Here is a 16676-nt window from a genome sequence, read left to right as displayed (position 1 = left end):
TTGCTGATTTTCCTTGGAATGACTACTGCTTCCGTGTCAGAGACCCGTCTTTGTGTGCTGAGCACATAAGAGGTGATAGTGTCTGGCATGGAGGCATACATTCCTCACTCTTTATCTCGACTTAAACCTTCCAAACCTTGGTTGAACACAGCTTGTTCTCGTGCTATACATGATAGAGAGGTGGCCCACAAAAGGTATTTAAGCCTTCCATCACCAGAATCTCATGCACTTTATATTTCTGCCCGGAAACATACCAAGTCTGTTCTCCAACTAGCCAAAAACTCCTTCATTAACAGAAAGTGTCAAAACCTTTCAAGATCTAACTCTCCTTATGACTTCTGGCATCTAGCCAAAAATATCTCCAATAACTTTGCTTTATTTCAACCAGATGACACCACTGCTATCACATATATTTCTAAAGCTGAACTCTTCACTCAATCCTTTGCTAAAAACTCTACCTTGGACAATTCTGGGCTTGTTCCTCCCTCTTCTCCACCCTATGACTACTTCATGTTACCTATTAAAATTCTTTGCAATGATGTTTTCCATGCCCTTGCTGGCCTAAACCCTCGGAAGGCTTATGGACCTGATGGGGTCCCTCCTATTGTTCTCCAAAACTGTGCCTCCGTGCTTGCACCTTGTCTAGTCAAACTCTTTCAGCTCTGTCTGTCAACATCTAACTTTCCTTCTTGATGGAAGTTTGCCTACATTCAGCCTGTTCCTAAAAAGGGTGACCGTTCTAATCCCTCAAACTACCGTCCTATTGCTTTAATTTCCTGCCTATCTAAAAATTTTTTAATCTATACTCAACAGGAAGATTCTTAAACATCTATCACTTCACAACCTTCTACCTGATCTCCAGTATGGGTTCCATCAAGGCTGCTCTACTGGTGATCTTCTGGCTTTCCTTACTGAGTCTTGGTCATCCTCTTTTAGAGATTTTGGTGAAACTTTTGCTGTTGCCTTGGACATATCAAAAGCTTTTGATAGAGTCTGGCACAAAGCTTTGATTTCCAAAATAACCTCCAACAGCTTCTATCCTTCTCTCTATAACTTCATGTCAAGTTTCCTTTCTGACCGTTCTATTGCCATTGTGGTTGACAGTCACTGTTCTTATCCTAAATCTATTAATTAACAGTGGTGTTCCTCAGGGTTCTGTCCTGTCACCCACTCTCTTCCTATTATTCATCAATGATCTTCTAAACCAAACTTCTTGTTCTATCCACTCCTACACTGATGATACCACCCTGCACTTTTCCACATCTTTTTGTAGACATCCAACCTTTCAGGAAATAAACAATCCATGCAGGGAAGCCACAGAACACCTGACTTCTGATCTCTCTAAAATTTCTGATTGGGGCTGAGAAAACTTAGTATTTATTCATTGGCTCAAAAACTCAATTCCTCCATCTGTCAACTCAACACAACCTTCCAGAAAACTATCCCCTCTTCTTCAATGACACTCAACTGTCCCCCTCTTCTACAATGAACATCCTCAGTCTGTCCTTTACTTATAATCTAAACTGGAAACCACATCTCATCTGTAGATAAAACAGCTTCTATGAAGTTAGGCATTCTGAATCATTTCTGCCAGTTTTTCTCACATCCCCAGCTGCTAACTCTGTACAGGGGTCTTATCCACCCATGTATGGAGTATGCTTCACATGTATGGATTCCAGTCATACCGCTGTTTTAGACAGTGTGAAATCAAAAGCTTTTCATTTCATCAACTCCTCTCCTCTAACTGATTGTCTTCAGCCTCTTTCTCATTGCCACAATGTTGCATCTCTTGCTATCTTCTACCACTATTTTCATGCTAACTGCTCTTCTGATCTTGCTAACTACATGCCTCGCCTCCTACAGACTCACTGCACAAGACTTTCTTCTTTCTCTCATCCCTATTCTGTCCATCTTTCTAATGCAAGAGTTAATCAGTATGCTCAGTCATTCATTCCTTTCTCTGGTAAATTCTGGAACTTCCTGCCTACTTCTGTATTTCCTTCCTCTTTCAAGACACTTATCCTTCAGTTTTCATTGATTCTCTTGACATCTCTTTTCAGACTGGTGCCCAAGTGGGATCTTTTTTTTTTCCGGTTTTGTCTCCCTTGGACAGTGACCTTCTTAAATATAAGAAAAAATAAATAAATAAAATATTGATCTAAGTAATGATAACTTTTGAGACATCACCAGTTTTCTGTGGGCATCACAGATCCATTCATGCCATGACTCTGGCAGACACTGGGGAGCTAGTCCTTAGGAACTCACATTCTCACACCTACTAAGATGCCAGATGTACAATGACCTAATATTTATATAGAATTTTTTTTTTCAGATTATAAAAACTGGCAAAACCTGGCAAAATTAAAGAGAAAAAAATTGAGATTTCTGAAGAGAGGGGTGTGCTCAACATAAATCATATATAATAATTTTAATGAGCTAAATATTGCCATATGGCTATCAAACTTTTACTGGAAATGGCAAACTTGTATAATTATTTTATTTTATATAATTCATCATCATAAAATCTAAGTCACAATCTGAATTCATTACACACCTCTGCTGTGTTCTGGCAGTGTTGCTCAAAGTAGTCAACAGCAAAAGCAACATTCTTGATAGTGATGTAGCCTGACAGCATTGCCAATAGTGTCCATGCTTCTTCATTGTGCTCTTGCCCAATGTGACACTTGACTATATTCACTACTTGAAATCTGTAACAGTCAGCAAATAAGAAAAGTTGGTTACAATAGCTTAATTCCCTTAAATTAGTGCTCTCCTGCAACATAAATTTTAAGGGGCATTCTAGAGGGCATTCCTAATAACTTTTTATGTTTTCTTTTTAAGTCTCTGAAGGCCACCTGTAACTTACACTTCACTGAGTACTCCTGTACCATCTTTTCACCTTTCAGGTGTGCCCTCTCTCTCTCTCTCTCTCTCTCTCTCTCTCTCTCTCTCTCTCTCTCTCTCTCTCTCTCTCTCTCTCTCTCTCTCTCTCTCTCTTCTTCCTCCTTCCCCTCCTCACATTTCATACTATTGTGTATGATTCCCCCCCATACTCTGCCACTCACTGTAGCAATTCAAACATATATATGGCACAATTAATGGCTTTTGAGCATTGCATGATGTCTCCTAACTTAAAACAATAAGCTGAGACAAAGATGGTAGTAGTATTCACAATTACTGAAAAAGATGCAACAGATGGATGGATGGTGATGATTTGGCAGATTATTTCACACCAACTGGCTATCTGCTCACCATCTCTCTCTCTCTCTCTCTCTCTCTCTCTCTCTCTCTCTCTCTCTCTCTCTCTCTCTCTCTCTCTCTCTCTCTCCTTGTCCTCATCCTCTTCTTCTTTCCCTACTTTGTCCACATACTCCTCCTTCTTCTTCATCCCCTTCCTTCTCCCTACTAAAAATATATGTGTGTGATTCACCTGTTTATCCCACCATTCATTACTGAACCCAATTGGGGAATTTCTGAGAAGTGGCCATTATCAGGTGCCAGCAGTGAGCAATTTTTCAGGTTTTTTTATAGAGCCATTCTACATACATATCAACATAGACACCTGCCGAAACGATAATTACTCCCAGTGAGGTCTAAAGCACTGTTCAGGGGGTGCTGTGAACTTATCATTAAACCCAGCTGTGACCTCACTGAACGTTTCCCTTTGTGTCTCACAACACAAGGGGGTAGTCACAGCCTGCTCTCTAAAGACAACTCTCTTCCTCCACACAAAACTACAAGCACCTAATAACACACACACCCTTCACTCAAAAAATTTTAAAATCATGGCGACTCCTACACCAGCCTCGGAGTCCCCATCTGGGGAGGGGACCATAAATGTCCCCAGGTCGGACTGCCTTTCCGTCGACGACCGTAAGTGTCTTGACACCCCCCTCAACTTTTTCTTCATTAACTTCTGCAACATTCGCAGTCTAAGATCTAATTTTCAATCTGTAGAACACCACCTCTCCTCTTCTAAACCTCATCTTCTTTTCCTCACTGAAACTCAGGTGTCTGAGGCAACTGACAATAGCCCCTTTTCTGTTCCCTCCTACTTTCTCTATCCTCATTTTCGATCCAAAGCTGGATGCTGCGTTTATGTGCGCAATGACTTAACCTGCTCTCGTGCCCACGCTCTTGAATCTTCCGAGTTTTCCACCATCTGGCTTCGACTACAGAGTCATTCTCATACTAAATTTATCTGTGCTGTATACCTCTCTCCTAACTCCTCTGACTATAAGAAATTCTTTGACTACTTAACTTCCAAAGTGGAGCACATTCTGACCCTCTTCCCTTTTGCAGAGATCTCCATTCTTGGAGACTTCAATGTTCACCACCAGCTTTGGCTTTCCTCTCCCTTCACTGACCATCCTGGTGAACTAGCCTACAACTTTGCTATCCTCCATGACCTAGAGCAATTGGTGCAACACCCTACTCGTATTCCTGACCGTCTTGGAGATACGCCCAACATTCTTGACCTTTTCCTGACCTCTAATCCTTCTGGCATGGAGGCGTACATTCCTCACTCTTTTTCTCGTCCTAAACCTTCTAAACCTTGGTTTAACACAGCTTGTTCTCGTGCTATACATGATAGAGAGGTGGCCCACAAAAGGTACTTAAGCCTTCCTTCACCAGAATCTCATGCACTTTATATTTCTGCCCGGAACCATGCCAAGTCTGTTCTCCAACTAGCCAAAAACTCCTTCATTAACAGAAAATGTCAAAACCTTTCAAGATCTAACTCCCCTCGTGATTTCTGGCATCTAGCCAAAAATATCTCCAATAACTTTGCTTCTTCTTCTTTCCCTCCTCTACTTCAACCAGATGGCACCACTGCTATCACATCTATTTCTAAAGCTGAACTCTTTCCTCAAACCTTTGCTAAAAACTCTACCTTGGATGATTCTGGGCTTGTTCCTCCCTCTCCTCCACCCTCTGACTACTTCATGCCTCGTATTAAAATTCTTCGTAATGATGTTTTCCATGCCCTCGCTGGCCTAAACCCTCAGAAGGCTTATGGACCTGATGGGGTCCCTCCTATTGTTCTCCGAAACTGTGCCTCCGTGCTTGCACCTTGCCTAGTCAAACTCTTTCAGCTCTGTCTGTCAACATCTACCTTTCCTTCTTGCTGGAAGTTTGCCTACACTCAACCTGTTCCTAAAAAGGGTGACCGCTCTAATCCCTCAAACTACCGTCCTATTGCTTTAATTTCCTGCTTATCTTAAGTTTTTGAATCTATCCTCAACAGGAAGATTCTTAAACATCTATCACTTCACAACCTTCTATCTGATCGCCAGTATGGGTTCCGTCAAGGACGCTCTACTGGTGATCTTCTGGCTTTCCTTACTGAGTCTTGGTCATCCTCTTTTAGAGACTTTGGTGAAACTTTTGCTGTTGCCTTGGACATATCAAAAGCCTTTGATAGAGTCTGGCACAAAGCTTTGATTTCCAAACTACCCTCCTACAGTTTCTATCCTTCTCTCTGTAACTTCATCTCAAGTTTCCTTTCTGACCGTTCTATTGCTGCTGTGGTAGACGGTCATTGTTCTTCTCCTAAATCTATTAACTGTGGTGTTCCTCAGGGTTCTGTCCTGTCACCCACTCTCTTCTTTTTATTCATTAATGATCTTCTAAACCAAACTTCTTGTCCTATCCACTCCTATGCTGATGATACCACCCTGCACTTTTCCACGTCTTTTCATAGACGTCCAACCCTTCAGGAGGTAAACATATCACGCAGGGAAGCCACAGAACGCCTGACTTCTGATCTTTCTAAAATTTCTGATTGGGGCAGAGCAAACTTGGTATTGTTCAATGCCTCAAAAACTCAATTCCTCCATCTATCAACTCGACACAATCTTCCAGACAACTATCCCCTCTTCTTCAATGACACTCAACTGTCCCCCTCTTCTACACTGAACATCCTCGGTCTGTCCTTTACTTATAATCTGAACTGGAAACTTCACATCTCATCTCTAGCTAAAACGGCTTCTATGAAGTTAGGTGTTCTGAGACGTCTCCGCCAGTTTTTCTCACCCCCCCAGCTGCTAACTCTGTACAAGGGCCTTATCCGTCCATGTATGGAGTATGCTTCACATGTCTGGGGGGGTTCCACTCATACTGCTGTTCTAGACAGGGTGGAATCAAAAGCTTTTCGTCTCATCAACTCCTCTCCTCTAACTGACTGTCTTCAGCCTCTCTCTCACCGCCGCAATGTTGCATCTCTTGCTGTCTTCTACCGCTATTTTCATGCTAACTGCTCTTCTGATCTTGCTAACTGCATGCCTCCACTCCTTCCGCGGCCTCGCTGCACAAGACTTTCTTCTTTCTCTCACTCCTATTCTGTCCACCTCTCTAACGCAAGAGTTAACCAGTATTCTCAATCATTCATCCCTTTCTCTGGTAAACTCTGGAACTCCTTGCCTGCTTCTGTATTTCCACCTTCCTATGACTTGAATTCCTTCAAGAGGGAGGTTTCAAGACACTTATCCACCAATTTTTGACCACTGCTTTGACCCTTTTAGGGACTGGCATTTCAGTGGGCATTTTTTTTATTAGATTTTTGTTGCCCTTGGCCAGTATCCTTCCTACATAAAAAAAAAAAAAAAAAAAAAAAAAAAAATAATAAAAAAAAATTACAACATTCATTCTGAGCAGTAACAGATGAAACTGTACTGTATCCATGAAAACAAATAATGGAGCTGCTTTTCAGGTGAGCATGGAATACTGAAAATTTTTTCATCCAAGGTTTTTAAGCAAGTACATTATACATATGAAATGTATTAATGCAGACAGGAGGCAGCAGGCACCTGCTGAAATTATAATTACTCCCAGTGAGGTCTAAAGCACTGGATCAGAGGATGCTGTGAACTTATCATTAAACCCAGCTATGACCTCACTGAACGTTTTTCTTTGTGTCTCACAACACAAGGGGGCAGTCACAGCCTGCCCTCTTCCTTCACACAAAACTACAAGCACCCTTCACTCAAAATTCAAAATTATCATGGTGGCTCCTACACCAGCCTCAGAGTCCCAATCTAGGGAGGTGACCACAAATGTTCCCAAGTTGGATTGCTCTTCTGGTACTGACCCTAAGTATCTCGAAATCCTCCTCAAGTTTTTCTTCATTAACTTCTGCAACATTCATGGTCTTGGATCTAATTTTCAATCTGTAAAACACCACCTATCTGCTCACCATCTCTCTCTCTCTCTCTCTCTCTCTCTCTCTCTCTCTCTCTCTCTCTCTCTCTCTCTCTCTCTCTACTAAACCTCATCTTCTTTTCCTCACTGAAATACAGGTGTCTTGAGGCAACTGACAGTAGCCCCTTTTCTGTTCCCTCCTACTTTCTCTATCCTCATTTTCAATCCAAAGCTGGATGTTGTGTTTATGTGCGCAGTGACTTAACCTCCTCTCGTGCCCACACTCTTGAATCTTCCAAGTTTTCCACCATCTGGCAACAACTAGAGTCACTCTCAAACTAAAATTATCTGTGCTGTATATCTCTCACCTAACTCCTCTGACTATAAGAAATTCTTTGACTATTTAACTTCCAAAGTGGAGCACATTCTAACTCTTCCCTTTTGCAGAGATCTCCATTCTTGGAGATTTCAATGTGCACCACCAACTTTGGCTTTCCTCTCCCTTCACTGACTATCCTGGTGAACTAGCCTTCAACTTTGCTACCCTCCATGACCTAGAGCAACTGGTGCAGCACCCTACTCGTATTCCTGACTGTCTTAGAGATACACCCAACATTCTTAACCTTTTCCTAACCTTTAATCCTTCTGCTTATGATGTTACCCTTTCTTCTCCATTGGGCTCCTTCAATCACAATCTCATATCTGTATCTTGTCCTATCATTCCAATCTCTCCTCAGGATCCCCCTAAGCAAAGCTGCCTCTAGCATTCTGCCACTGCTAGTTGGGGGAACTGAGGAGGTAATTTGTTGATTTTCCTTGGAATGACTACTGCTTCCATGACAGAGACCTGTCAGAAAAATATCCTCTTCAAAAAATATTTCATATTTATCTTGTATTATTTTACCTTCAAACAGCTCATTCCAGTTAATTTTTCCATAAAATTTATTAAGCTCTACAAAAGTTTGCCTTAGCATAGTTCTGTCTCCCATTTCTAAATTGTTCATTCCTGTGCAACAGTTTCCTCTTGTAGGAGGAGGCAGTAGGCACCTGCCAAAACAATAAGTACTCCCATTGATGTCTAAAGCACTGGATCAGGGGGTACTGTCAACTTATCATTAAACACAGCTGTGACCTCACTGAACGTTTACCTTCATGTATCACAAAACAAGGGGACAGTCACAGCCTGCACTCTAAAGACTCTCTCCCTTCACACAAAATTACAAGCACCTAATTACACACACACCCTTCACTCAAAATTCAAAATTATCATGGCAACTCCTACACCTGCCTCAGAGTCCCCATCTGGGGTGGGGGCCAAAAATGTCCCTAGGTTGGACTGCTCTTCTGGTATTGACCTTAAGTGTCTTGACACCCCCCCCCCTCAACTTTTTCTTCATTAACTTCTGCAACATTCAGTCTTAGATCTAATTTTCAATCATTAGACCACCTCTCCTCTACTAAACCTCATCTTTTCCTCATTGAAACACAGGTGTCTGAAGCAACCTAATAACACACACACACCCTTCACCCAAAAATTTTTAAATCATCATGCCGACTCCTACACCAGCCTCGGAGTCCCCATCTGGGGAGGGGACCATAAATGTCCCCAGGTCGGACTGCCTTTCTGTCGACGACCCTAAGTGTCTTGACACCCCCCTCAACTTTTTCTTCATTATCTTCTGCAACATTCGCGGTCTAAGATCTAATTTTCAATCTTTAGAACACCACCTCGCCTCTTCTAAACCTCATCTTCTTTTCCTCACTGAAACTCAGGTGTCTGAGGCAACTGACAGTAGCCCCTTTTCTGTTCCCTCCTACTTTCTCTATCCTCATTTTCGATCCAAAGCTGGATGCTGCGTTTATGTGCGCAATGATTTAACCTGCTCTCGTGCCCACGCTCTTGAATCTTTCGAGTTTTCCACCATCTGGCTACGACAACAGAGTCACTCTCATACTAAATTTATCTGTGCTGTATACCTCTCTCCTAACTCCTCTGACTATAAGAAATTCTTTGACTACTTAACTTCCAAAGTGGAAGTTAAGTAGTCAAAGAATTTCCCTTTTGCAGAGATCTCTATTCTTGGAGACTTCAATGTTCACCACCAGCTTTGGCTTTCCTCTCCCTTCACTGACCATCCTGGTGAACTAGCCTACAACTTTGCTATCCTCCATGACCTAGAGCAATTGGTGCAACACCCTACTCGTATTCCTGACCGTCTTGGAGATACGCCCAACATTCTTGACCTTTTCCTGACCTCTAATCCTTCTGCTTATGCTGTCACCCTTTCTTCTCCGTTGGGCTCCTCCGATCACAATCTCATATCTTTATCTTGTCCTATCACTCCAATCCCTCCTCAGGATCCCCTAAGCGAAGGTGCCTCTTGTGTTTTGCCTCTGCTAGTTGGGGGGACCTGAGGAGGTATTTTGCTGATTTTCCTTGGAATGACTACTGCTTCCGTGTCAGAGACCCGTCTTTGTGTGCTGAGCGCATAACAGAGGTGATAGTGACTGGCATGGAGGCGTACATTCCTCACTCTTTTTCTCGTCCTAAACCTTCTAAACCTTGGTTTAACACAGCTTGTTCTCGTGCTATACATGATAGAGAGGTGGCCCACAAAAGGCACTTAAGCCTTCCATCACCAGAATCTCATGCACTTTATATTTCTGCCCGGAACCATGCCAAGTCTGTTCTCCAACTAGCCAAAAACTCCTTCATTAACAGAAAATGTCAAAACCTTTCAGGATCTAACTATCCTCGTGATTTCTGGCATCTAGCCAAAAATATCTCCAATAACTTTGCTTCTTCTTCTTTCCCTCCTCTACTTCAACCAGATGGCACCACTGCTATCACATCTATTTCTAAAGCTGAACTCTTTGCTCAAACCTTTGCTAAAAACTCTACCTTGGACGATTCTGGGCTTGTTCCTCCCTCTCCTCCACCCTCTGACTACTTCATGCCACCTATTAAAATTCTTCGCAATGATGTTTTCCATGCCCTCGCTGGCCTAAACCCTCGGAAGGCTTATGGACCTGATGGGGTCCCTCCTATTGTTTTCAGAAACTGTGCCTCCGTGCTTGCACCTTGCCTAGTCAAACTCTTTCAGCTCTGTCTGTCAACATCTACCTTTCCTTCTTGCTGGAAGTTTGCCTACATTCAACCTGTTCCTAAAAAGGGTGACCGCTCTAATCCCTCAAACTACCATCCTATTGTTTTAATTTCCTGCTTATCTAAAGTTTTTGAATCTATCCTCAACAGGAAGATTCTTAAACATCTATCACTTCACAACCTTCTATCTGATCGCCAGTATGGGTTCCGTCAAGGCCGCTCTACTGGTGATCTTCTGGCTTTCTTTCCTTACTGAGTCTTGGTCATCCTCTTTTAGAGATTTTGGTGAAACTTTTGCTGTTGCCTTGGACATATCAAAAGCCTTTGATAGAGTCTGGCACAAAGATTTGATTTCCAAACTACCCTCCTATGGTTTCTATCCTTCTCTCTGTAACTTCATCTCAAGTTTCCTTTCTGACCGTTCTATTGCTGCTGTGGTAGACGGTCACTGTTCTTCTCCTAAATCTATTAACAGTGGTGTTCCTCAGGGTTCTGTCCTGTCACCCACTCTCTTTTTATTATTCATTAATGATCTTCTAAACCAAACTTCTTGTCCTATCCACTCCTACGCTGATGATACCACCCTGCACTTTTCCATGTCTTTTCATAGACGTCCAACCCTTCAGGAGGTAAACATATCACGCAGGGAAGCCACAGAACGCCTGACTTCTGATCTTTCTAAAATTTCTGATTGGGGCAGAGCAAACTTGGTATTGTTCAATGCCTCAAAAACTCAATTCCTCCATCTATCAACTCGACACAACCTTCCAGACAACTATCCCCTCTTCTTCAATGACACTCAACTGTCCCCCTCTTCTACACTGAACATCCTCGGTCTGTCCTTTACTTATAATCTGAACTGGAAACTTCACATCTCATCTCTAGCTAAAACAGCTTCTATGAAGTTAGGTGTTCTGAGACGTCTCCGCCAGTTTTTCTCACCCCCCAGCTGCTAACTCTGTACAAGGGCCTTATCCGCCCATGTATGGAGTATGCTTCACATGTCTGGGGGGGTTCCACTCATACTGCTCTTCTAGACAGGGTGGAATCAAAAGCTTTTCGTCTCATCAACTCCTCTCCTCTAACTGACTGTCTTCAACCTCTCTCTCACCGCCGCAATGTTGCATATCTAGCTGTCTTCTACCGCTATTTTCATGCTAACTGCTCTTCTGATCTTGCTAACTGCATGCCTCCCCTCCTTCCGCGGCCTCGCTGCACAAGACTTTCTTCTTTCTCTCACCCCTATTCTGTCCACCTCTCTAATGCAAGAGCTAACCAGTATTCTCAATCATTCATCCCTTTCTCTGGTAAACTCTGGAACTCCCTGCCTTCTTCTGTATTTCCACCTTCCTACGACTTGAATTCCTTCAAGAGGGAGGTTTCAAGACACTTATCCACCAATTTTTGACCACTGCTTTGACCCTTTTATGGGACTGGCATTTCAGTGGGCACTTTTTATTAGATTTTTGTTGCCCTTGGCCAGTATCCTTCCTACATAAAAAAAAAAAAAACTGACTTTTCTGTTCCCTCCTGCTTTCTCTATCCTCATTTTCAATCCAAAGCTGGATGTTGTATTTATGTGCACAACAACTTAACCTGCTCTAGTGCCCATGCTCTAGAATCTTCTGAGTTTTCCACTATCTGGCTACGACTATAAAATCCTCTCAAATTAAATTTATCTGTGCTGTATACCTCTCATCTAACTACTATAACTATAAGAAATTCTTTGACTACTTAACTTCCAAAGTGGAGCATATTTTGACTCTCTTCCATTTTGCGGAGATCTTCACTCTTGGAGACTTTGATGTTTACTTTGGCTTTCCTCTCCCTTCACTGAACATCCTGATGAACTAGCCTTCAACTTTGCTATCCTCCACAACCTAGAGTAGTTGGTGCACCACCTTACATGTATTCATGACCATCTTGGAGATACGCCCAACATTCTTGACCTTTACCTGATCTCTAATCCTTCTACTAATGCTGTTACCCTCTCTTCTCCATTGGGTTCCTCCGATCACAATATCATATCTGTATCTTGTTCTATTGCTCCAATCCCTCCTCAGGATTCCCCTAAGCGGAAGTGCCTCTGGCATTTTGCCCCTACTAGTTGGGGGGACCTGAGGAGGTATTTTGCTGATTTTCCTTGGAATGACTACAGCTTTCATTGCAGAGATTCATCTCTGTATGCTGAGGGCATAACAGAGGTGATAGTATCTGACATGGAGGCATACATTCCCCACTCTTTTCCTCAACCTAAACCTTCCAAACCTTGGTTTAACACAGCCTCTTCTCGTGGTATGTATGATAGAGAGGTGGCCCATAAAAGGCACTTGAGCCTTCCATCACCAGAATCTCATGTGTTCCATATTTCTGCCTGGAACTATGCCAAGTATGTTCTCCAACTAGCCAAAAACTCTTTCATTAATAGAAATTGTCAAAATCTTTCAAGATCTAACTCTCCTTATGACTTCTGGCACCTAGCCAAAAACATCTCCAATAACTTTGCTTCTTCTTTCCCTCCTTTATTTCAACCAGATGGCACCACTGCAATCACATCTATCTCTAAAGCTGAGCTCTTCGCTCAGTCCTTTGCTAAAACTCTATCTTGGACAATTCAGGGTTTGTTCCTCTCTATCTCCCCTACACCCTCTGACTACTTCGTGCTACCTATTTAATTCTTCACAATAATGTTTTCCATGCCCTTGCTGGCCTAAACCCTCAGAAGGCTTATGGACCTGATGGGGTCCCTCCTATCGTTCTCTGAAACTACACCTCTGTGCTTGCACCTTGCCTAGTCAAACTCTTTCAACTCTGTCAACATCTACCTTTCCTTCTTGCTGGAAGTTTGCCTACATTCAGTCTATTCCTAAAAAGGGTGACTGTTCTAACCCCTCAAACTACCGTCCTATTGCTTAAATTTCTTGCCTATCTAAAGTTTTTAAATCTATCCTCAACAAGAAAATTCTTAAAATACCTATCACTTCACAACCTTCTATATGATTATCAGTATGAATTCCATCAAGGCTGCTCTATGGTGATCTTCTGGCTTTCCTTACTGAGTCTTGGTCATCCTCTTTTAGACATTTTGGTGAAACTTTTCTTGTTGCCTTAGACATATCAAAAGCTTTTGATGGAGTCTGGCACAAAGCTTTGATTTCCAAACTACCCTCCTACAGGTTCTATCCTTCTCTCTGCAACTTCATCTCAAGTTTCCCTTCTGACCATTCTGCTGTTCCTGTGGTAGACAGTCACTGTTCTTCTCCTAAACCTATTAACAGTGATGTTCCTCAGGGTTCTGTCCTGTCACCTATCATTCATCAATCACCTTCTAAACCAAACCTCTTGTCCTATCCACTCCTAAGTTGATGATACCATCCTTCACTTTTCCATGTCTTTTCGTAGACATCCAACCCTTCAGGAAGCAAACAGTTCACACAGGGAAGCCACAGAACACCTGGCTTCAGATCTTTATAAAATTTCTGACTGGGGCAGAGCAAACTTGTTATTGTTCAATGCCTCAAAAACTCAATTCTTCCATCTATCAACTTGACACAACCTTCCAGACATCTATCCCCACTTCTCTAATGACACTCAACCATCCCCCTCTTCTACAGTGAACATCCTCCATCTGTCCTTTTCTTAAAATCTAAACTGGAAACTTCACATCTCATCTCTAGGTGAAACAGCTTCTATGAAGTTAGGCATTCTGAGACATCTCCAGCAGTTCTTCTCATCCCCCCGTTGCTGCTAACTCTGTACAAGGGCCTTATCTGTCCATGTACGGAGTATACTTCACATACTCCATGTCTCATATTACTCTTCTAGAGAGTGGAACCAAAAGCTTTTTGTCTCATCAACTCCTCTCCTCAAACCAACTGTCTTCAGCCTCTCTCTCATCATTGCAATGCTGCATCTCTAGCTATCTTCTAACACTATTTTCATCCTAACTGTTCTTCTGATCTTGATAACTTCATGCCTCCCCTCCTCCCACAGTCTTGCTGCACAAGACTTTCTTCTTTGTCTCAACCCTATTCTATCTACCTCTCTAATGCAAGAGTTAATCAGTATTCTCTATCATTCATCCCTTTCTCTGGTAAACTCTGGAACTCCCTGCCTGTTTCTGTATTTTCACTTTCCCATGACTTGAATTCCTTCAAGAGGGAGGTTTCAAGACATTTGTCCTTCAATTTTTTACTACTACTTGGGACCCTATTAGAGGCTTGACATCTCAGTGGGTTTTTCTTTTTTTTTTATTGTTTTTTTTTGTTGCCCTTGGCTGGTGTCCCTCCTACATAAAAAAAAAAAAAAAAAAAAAGACTATTTCTATTGTCATATGATTACTTCTTCCCAGTCAACTCAGGCAACATATACTTGGTCTACTTTCTGGGGTTTTCATAAACACTAAGTCCAACTGTGATAGTTCTTCTCTGCATCTTGTAGGCTCGTTCATCCACTGTTTCATTGTATTCACCATCATGGTATGCATAAGTTCTTCACTCCATGACACAGCATTTTCCTTCGCTTCCATCTCCTTCTAGTTAATTCCTTCTGTGTTGAAGTTGCCTACTAAGAGCACTTTGTTACTTTTCCTTATCATTTCCTCTATTTCTCATTTCTAGTTGCATAATTTTATATTTATTGGTCTCCCATGCATTAGTTTTTGGTGGTATGTTATGTCACAATGATTTTATTTTTTTTCACTTCCTTTGATTTTAATCACAATACTCAATGTTTCCACCATTCCATCACCATATTCCACTTCCTCAACAACAATATCATCACTCCTCCTCTCTTTCCTTTTCTATCCCTCCTCCATGTGCAATATCCTTGCTTTGCAAATCTCAACTTTATTTCCTCTTTTAGTTCGGTTTTCAATAAACATACCACGTATAGTTTATTGATCTTTAGGTAGACTTTGAGTTCCAATAGGCTCAACACCAAACCATCTTTATTTGTATACATAATTTTTAAGCTTCTGCTTGGTGATCTTCCATGGCATCTTTGTACTACCATCTTTTCACTTTCATGTCCACAACTTTCCAAGTGAATCTCCTCACTTGTTCCTGTGTTCTCTCCTCACTTTTTGGCTGGGCCTCTACTCTCAACTCTTTTAATATGCTTCTCTCTTCTTTGTTCATATCTCTTTTATCCATATTCACTTCATTCCTTCTACTTTTGCCAATTTTCCTTTTCCTTATAAGACATTTTCCATTGCTGTTTGTGACATGAATCTTATTTTCATTGGTCTTGTCCCATTTTTTCATACTTTCTATTTCTAATCCAGTAAATCTCTTCAATTTGTTCATATATCTCCTCTCCTTCTAACCAGTTCTGCTATAATTTCCTTGGCCCTTTTCATCTCTTCTTTCTCTCTAGCTATTTTCATGGGTAGGTTCTTCTCCTTGACACCAAATACCACCACATACATCTTTCTCTGTACCATGTCTCTCACAAGATTACCTTTTTCCTTTATTATTTTAATCTTTCTTTTCCATATCATTATTGTGTTTCTGTTGCTGTTGCTTTATTATCTTTTCCATATCCATCTTTTGTTGTTGTTCTCTCTCTTCTTTCCAACTTCTGACTTCCTCTGTCACTAAGTCTTTTACTTTACCAACCTTAATCTCTCTCTCTCTTGTAAACCTTTCTTTAACCCCTCATTCTCTTCCTTGAGTTTCTTGTTTATGTCCACTATTTTTGTCACCTCTTCTTTCAGTTCTTTGTTTTCTTTTTCTTTTTCCATCTCCCTCTTCTTCATCTTTATTATATCACTGGGTATCTTTTTTATATTGTCACCACCCACCTCTCTCTCTTCCTTCCACGTCTATATTATCACTGCTAAGTTACATATTTTTTCTCATATTTTCACATTTTCTTCTTCAATTTTCCATACTTATTTATTTGTATGAGCTACAGTCTTCTCCCTTGAAACCTTAGAAAGTATCTGCCATGCCGGCTGCCATCTTCCCTGTTAATATCACTGATATTGTTTACCTTTCATACATTTGGCCACTTCCCAATTTACACTTCACTTCCCTTGCATTCACACATCACACAATTCCCTATTATGGAGACAGGACTCAAGCTTATCCCCCCTGTACAACCAACACCTAGGTAAATTCTTGGAGCTGCTATGGATGCATCTGATCAGCTGGATGTGCGTGTGTGTGTGTGTGTTTCTCTGTCTGGATTCCAATGTGTGGTATTACCAACCTAATACAGTAGTACCTTGACTCACGAGTCTAATTCATTCCGTGAAATCTCACAACTCAACTTGTTAAAATGTCAAATCAATTTTCCCCAGTGAAATGAACTGAAATGTCATTAATCCATTTAAATCCCCAAAAAAATAACCTCAGTTTTTTGGTTACATATTTTTTAATACAATAAACTGTCAATGTAACAAACCTCTGTTTACCGAATTTTGGGT

The 16676-nt window shown here is 41.5% G+C and overlaps 1 protein-coding gene across 2 annotated transcripts in view; it reads right to left on the bottom strand.

The window, feature by feature from the left end:
• Window positions 1-16676, bottom strand: part of LOC135107261 (condensin-2 complex subunit D3-like) — a gene marked incomplete at its 3' end in the record, with an annotated part of 131665 nt that overhangs the window by 80916 nt on the left and 34073 nt on the right. For both annotated transcript variants that reach the window (XM_064016921.1, XM_064016923.1), the window contains 1 exon segment: window positions 2555-2708. In XM_064016921.1, the coding sequence (XP_063872991.1) occupies window positions 2555-2708 (154 nt within the window).

Source organism: Scylla paramamosain, chromosome 15 (genome assembly GCF_035594125.1).
Source record: "Scylla paramamosain isolate STU-SP2022 chromosome 15, ASM3559412v1, whole genome shotgun sequence".
Taxonomy (NCBI): Eukaryota; Metazoa; Arthropoda; class Malacostraca; order Decapoda; family Portunidae; genus Scylla; species Scylla paramamosain.
Note: the sequence above shows the minus strand (reverse complement) of the source record. Positions and strands in the feature narration are given on the sequence as shown.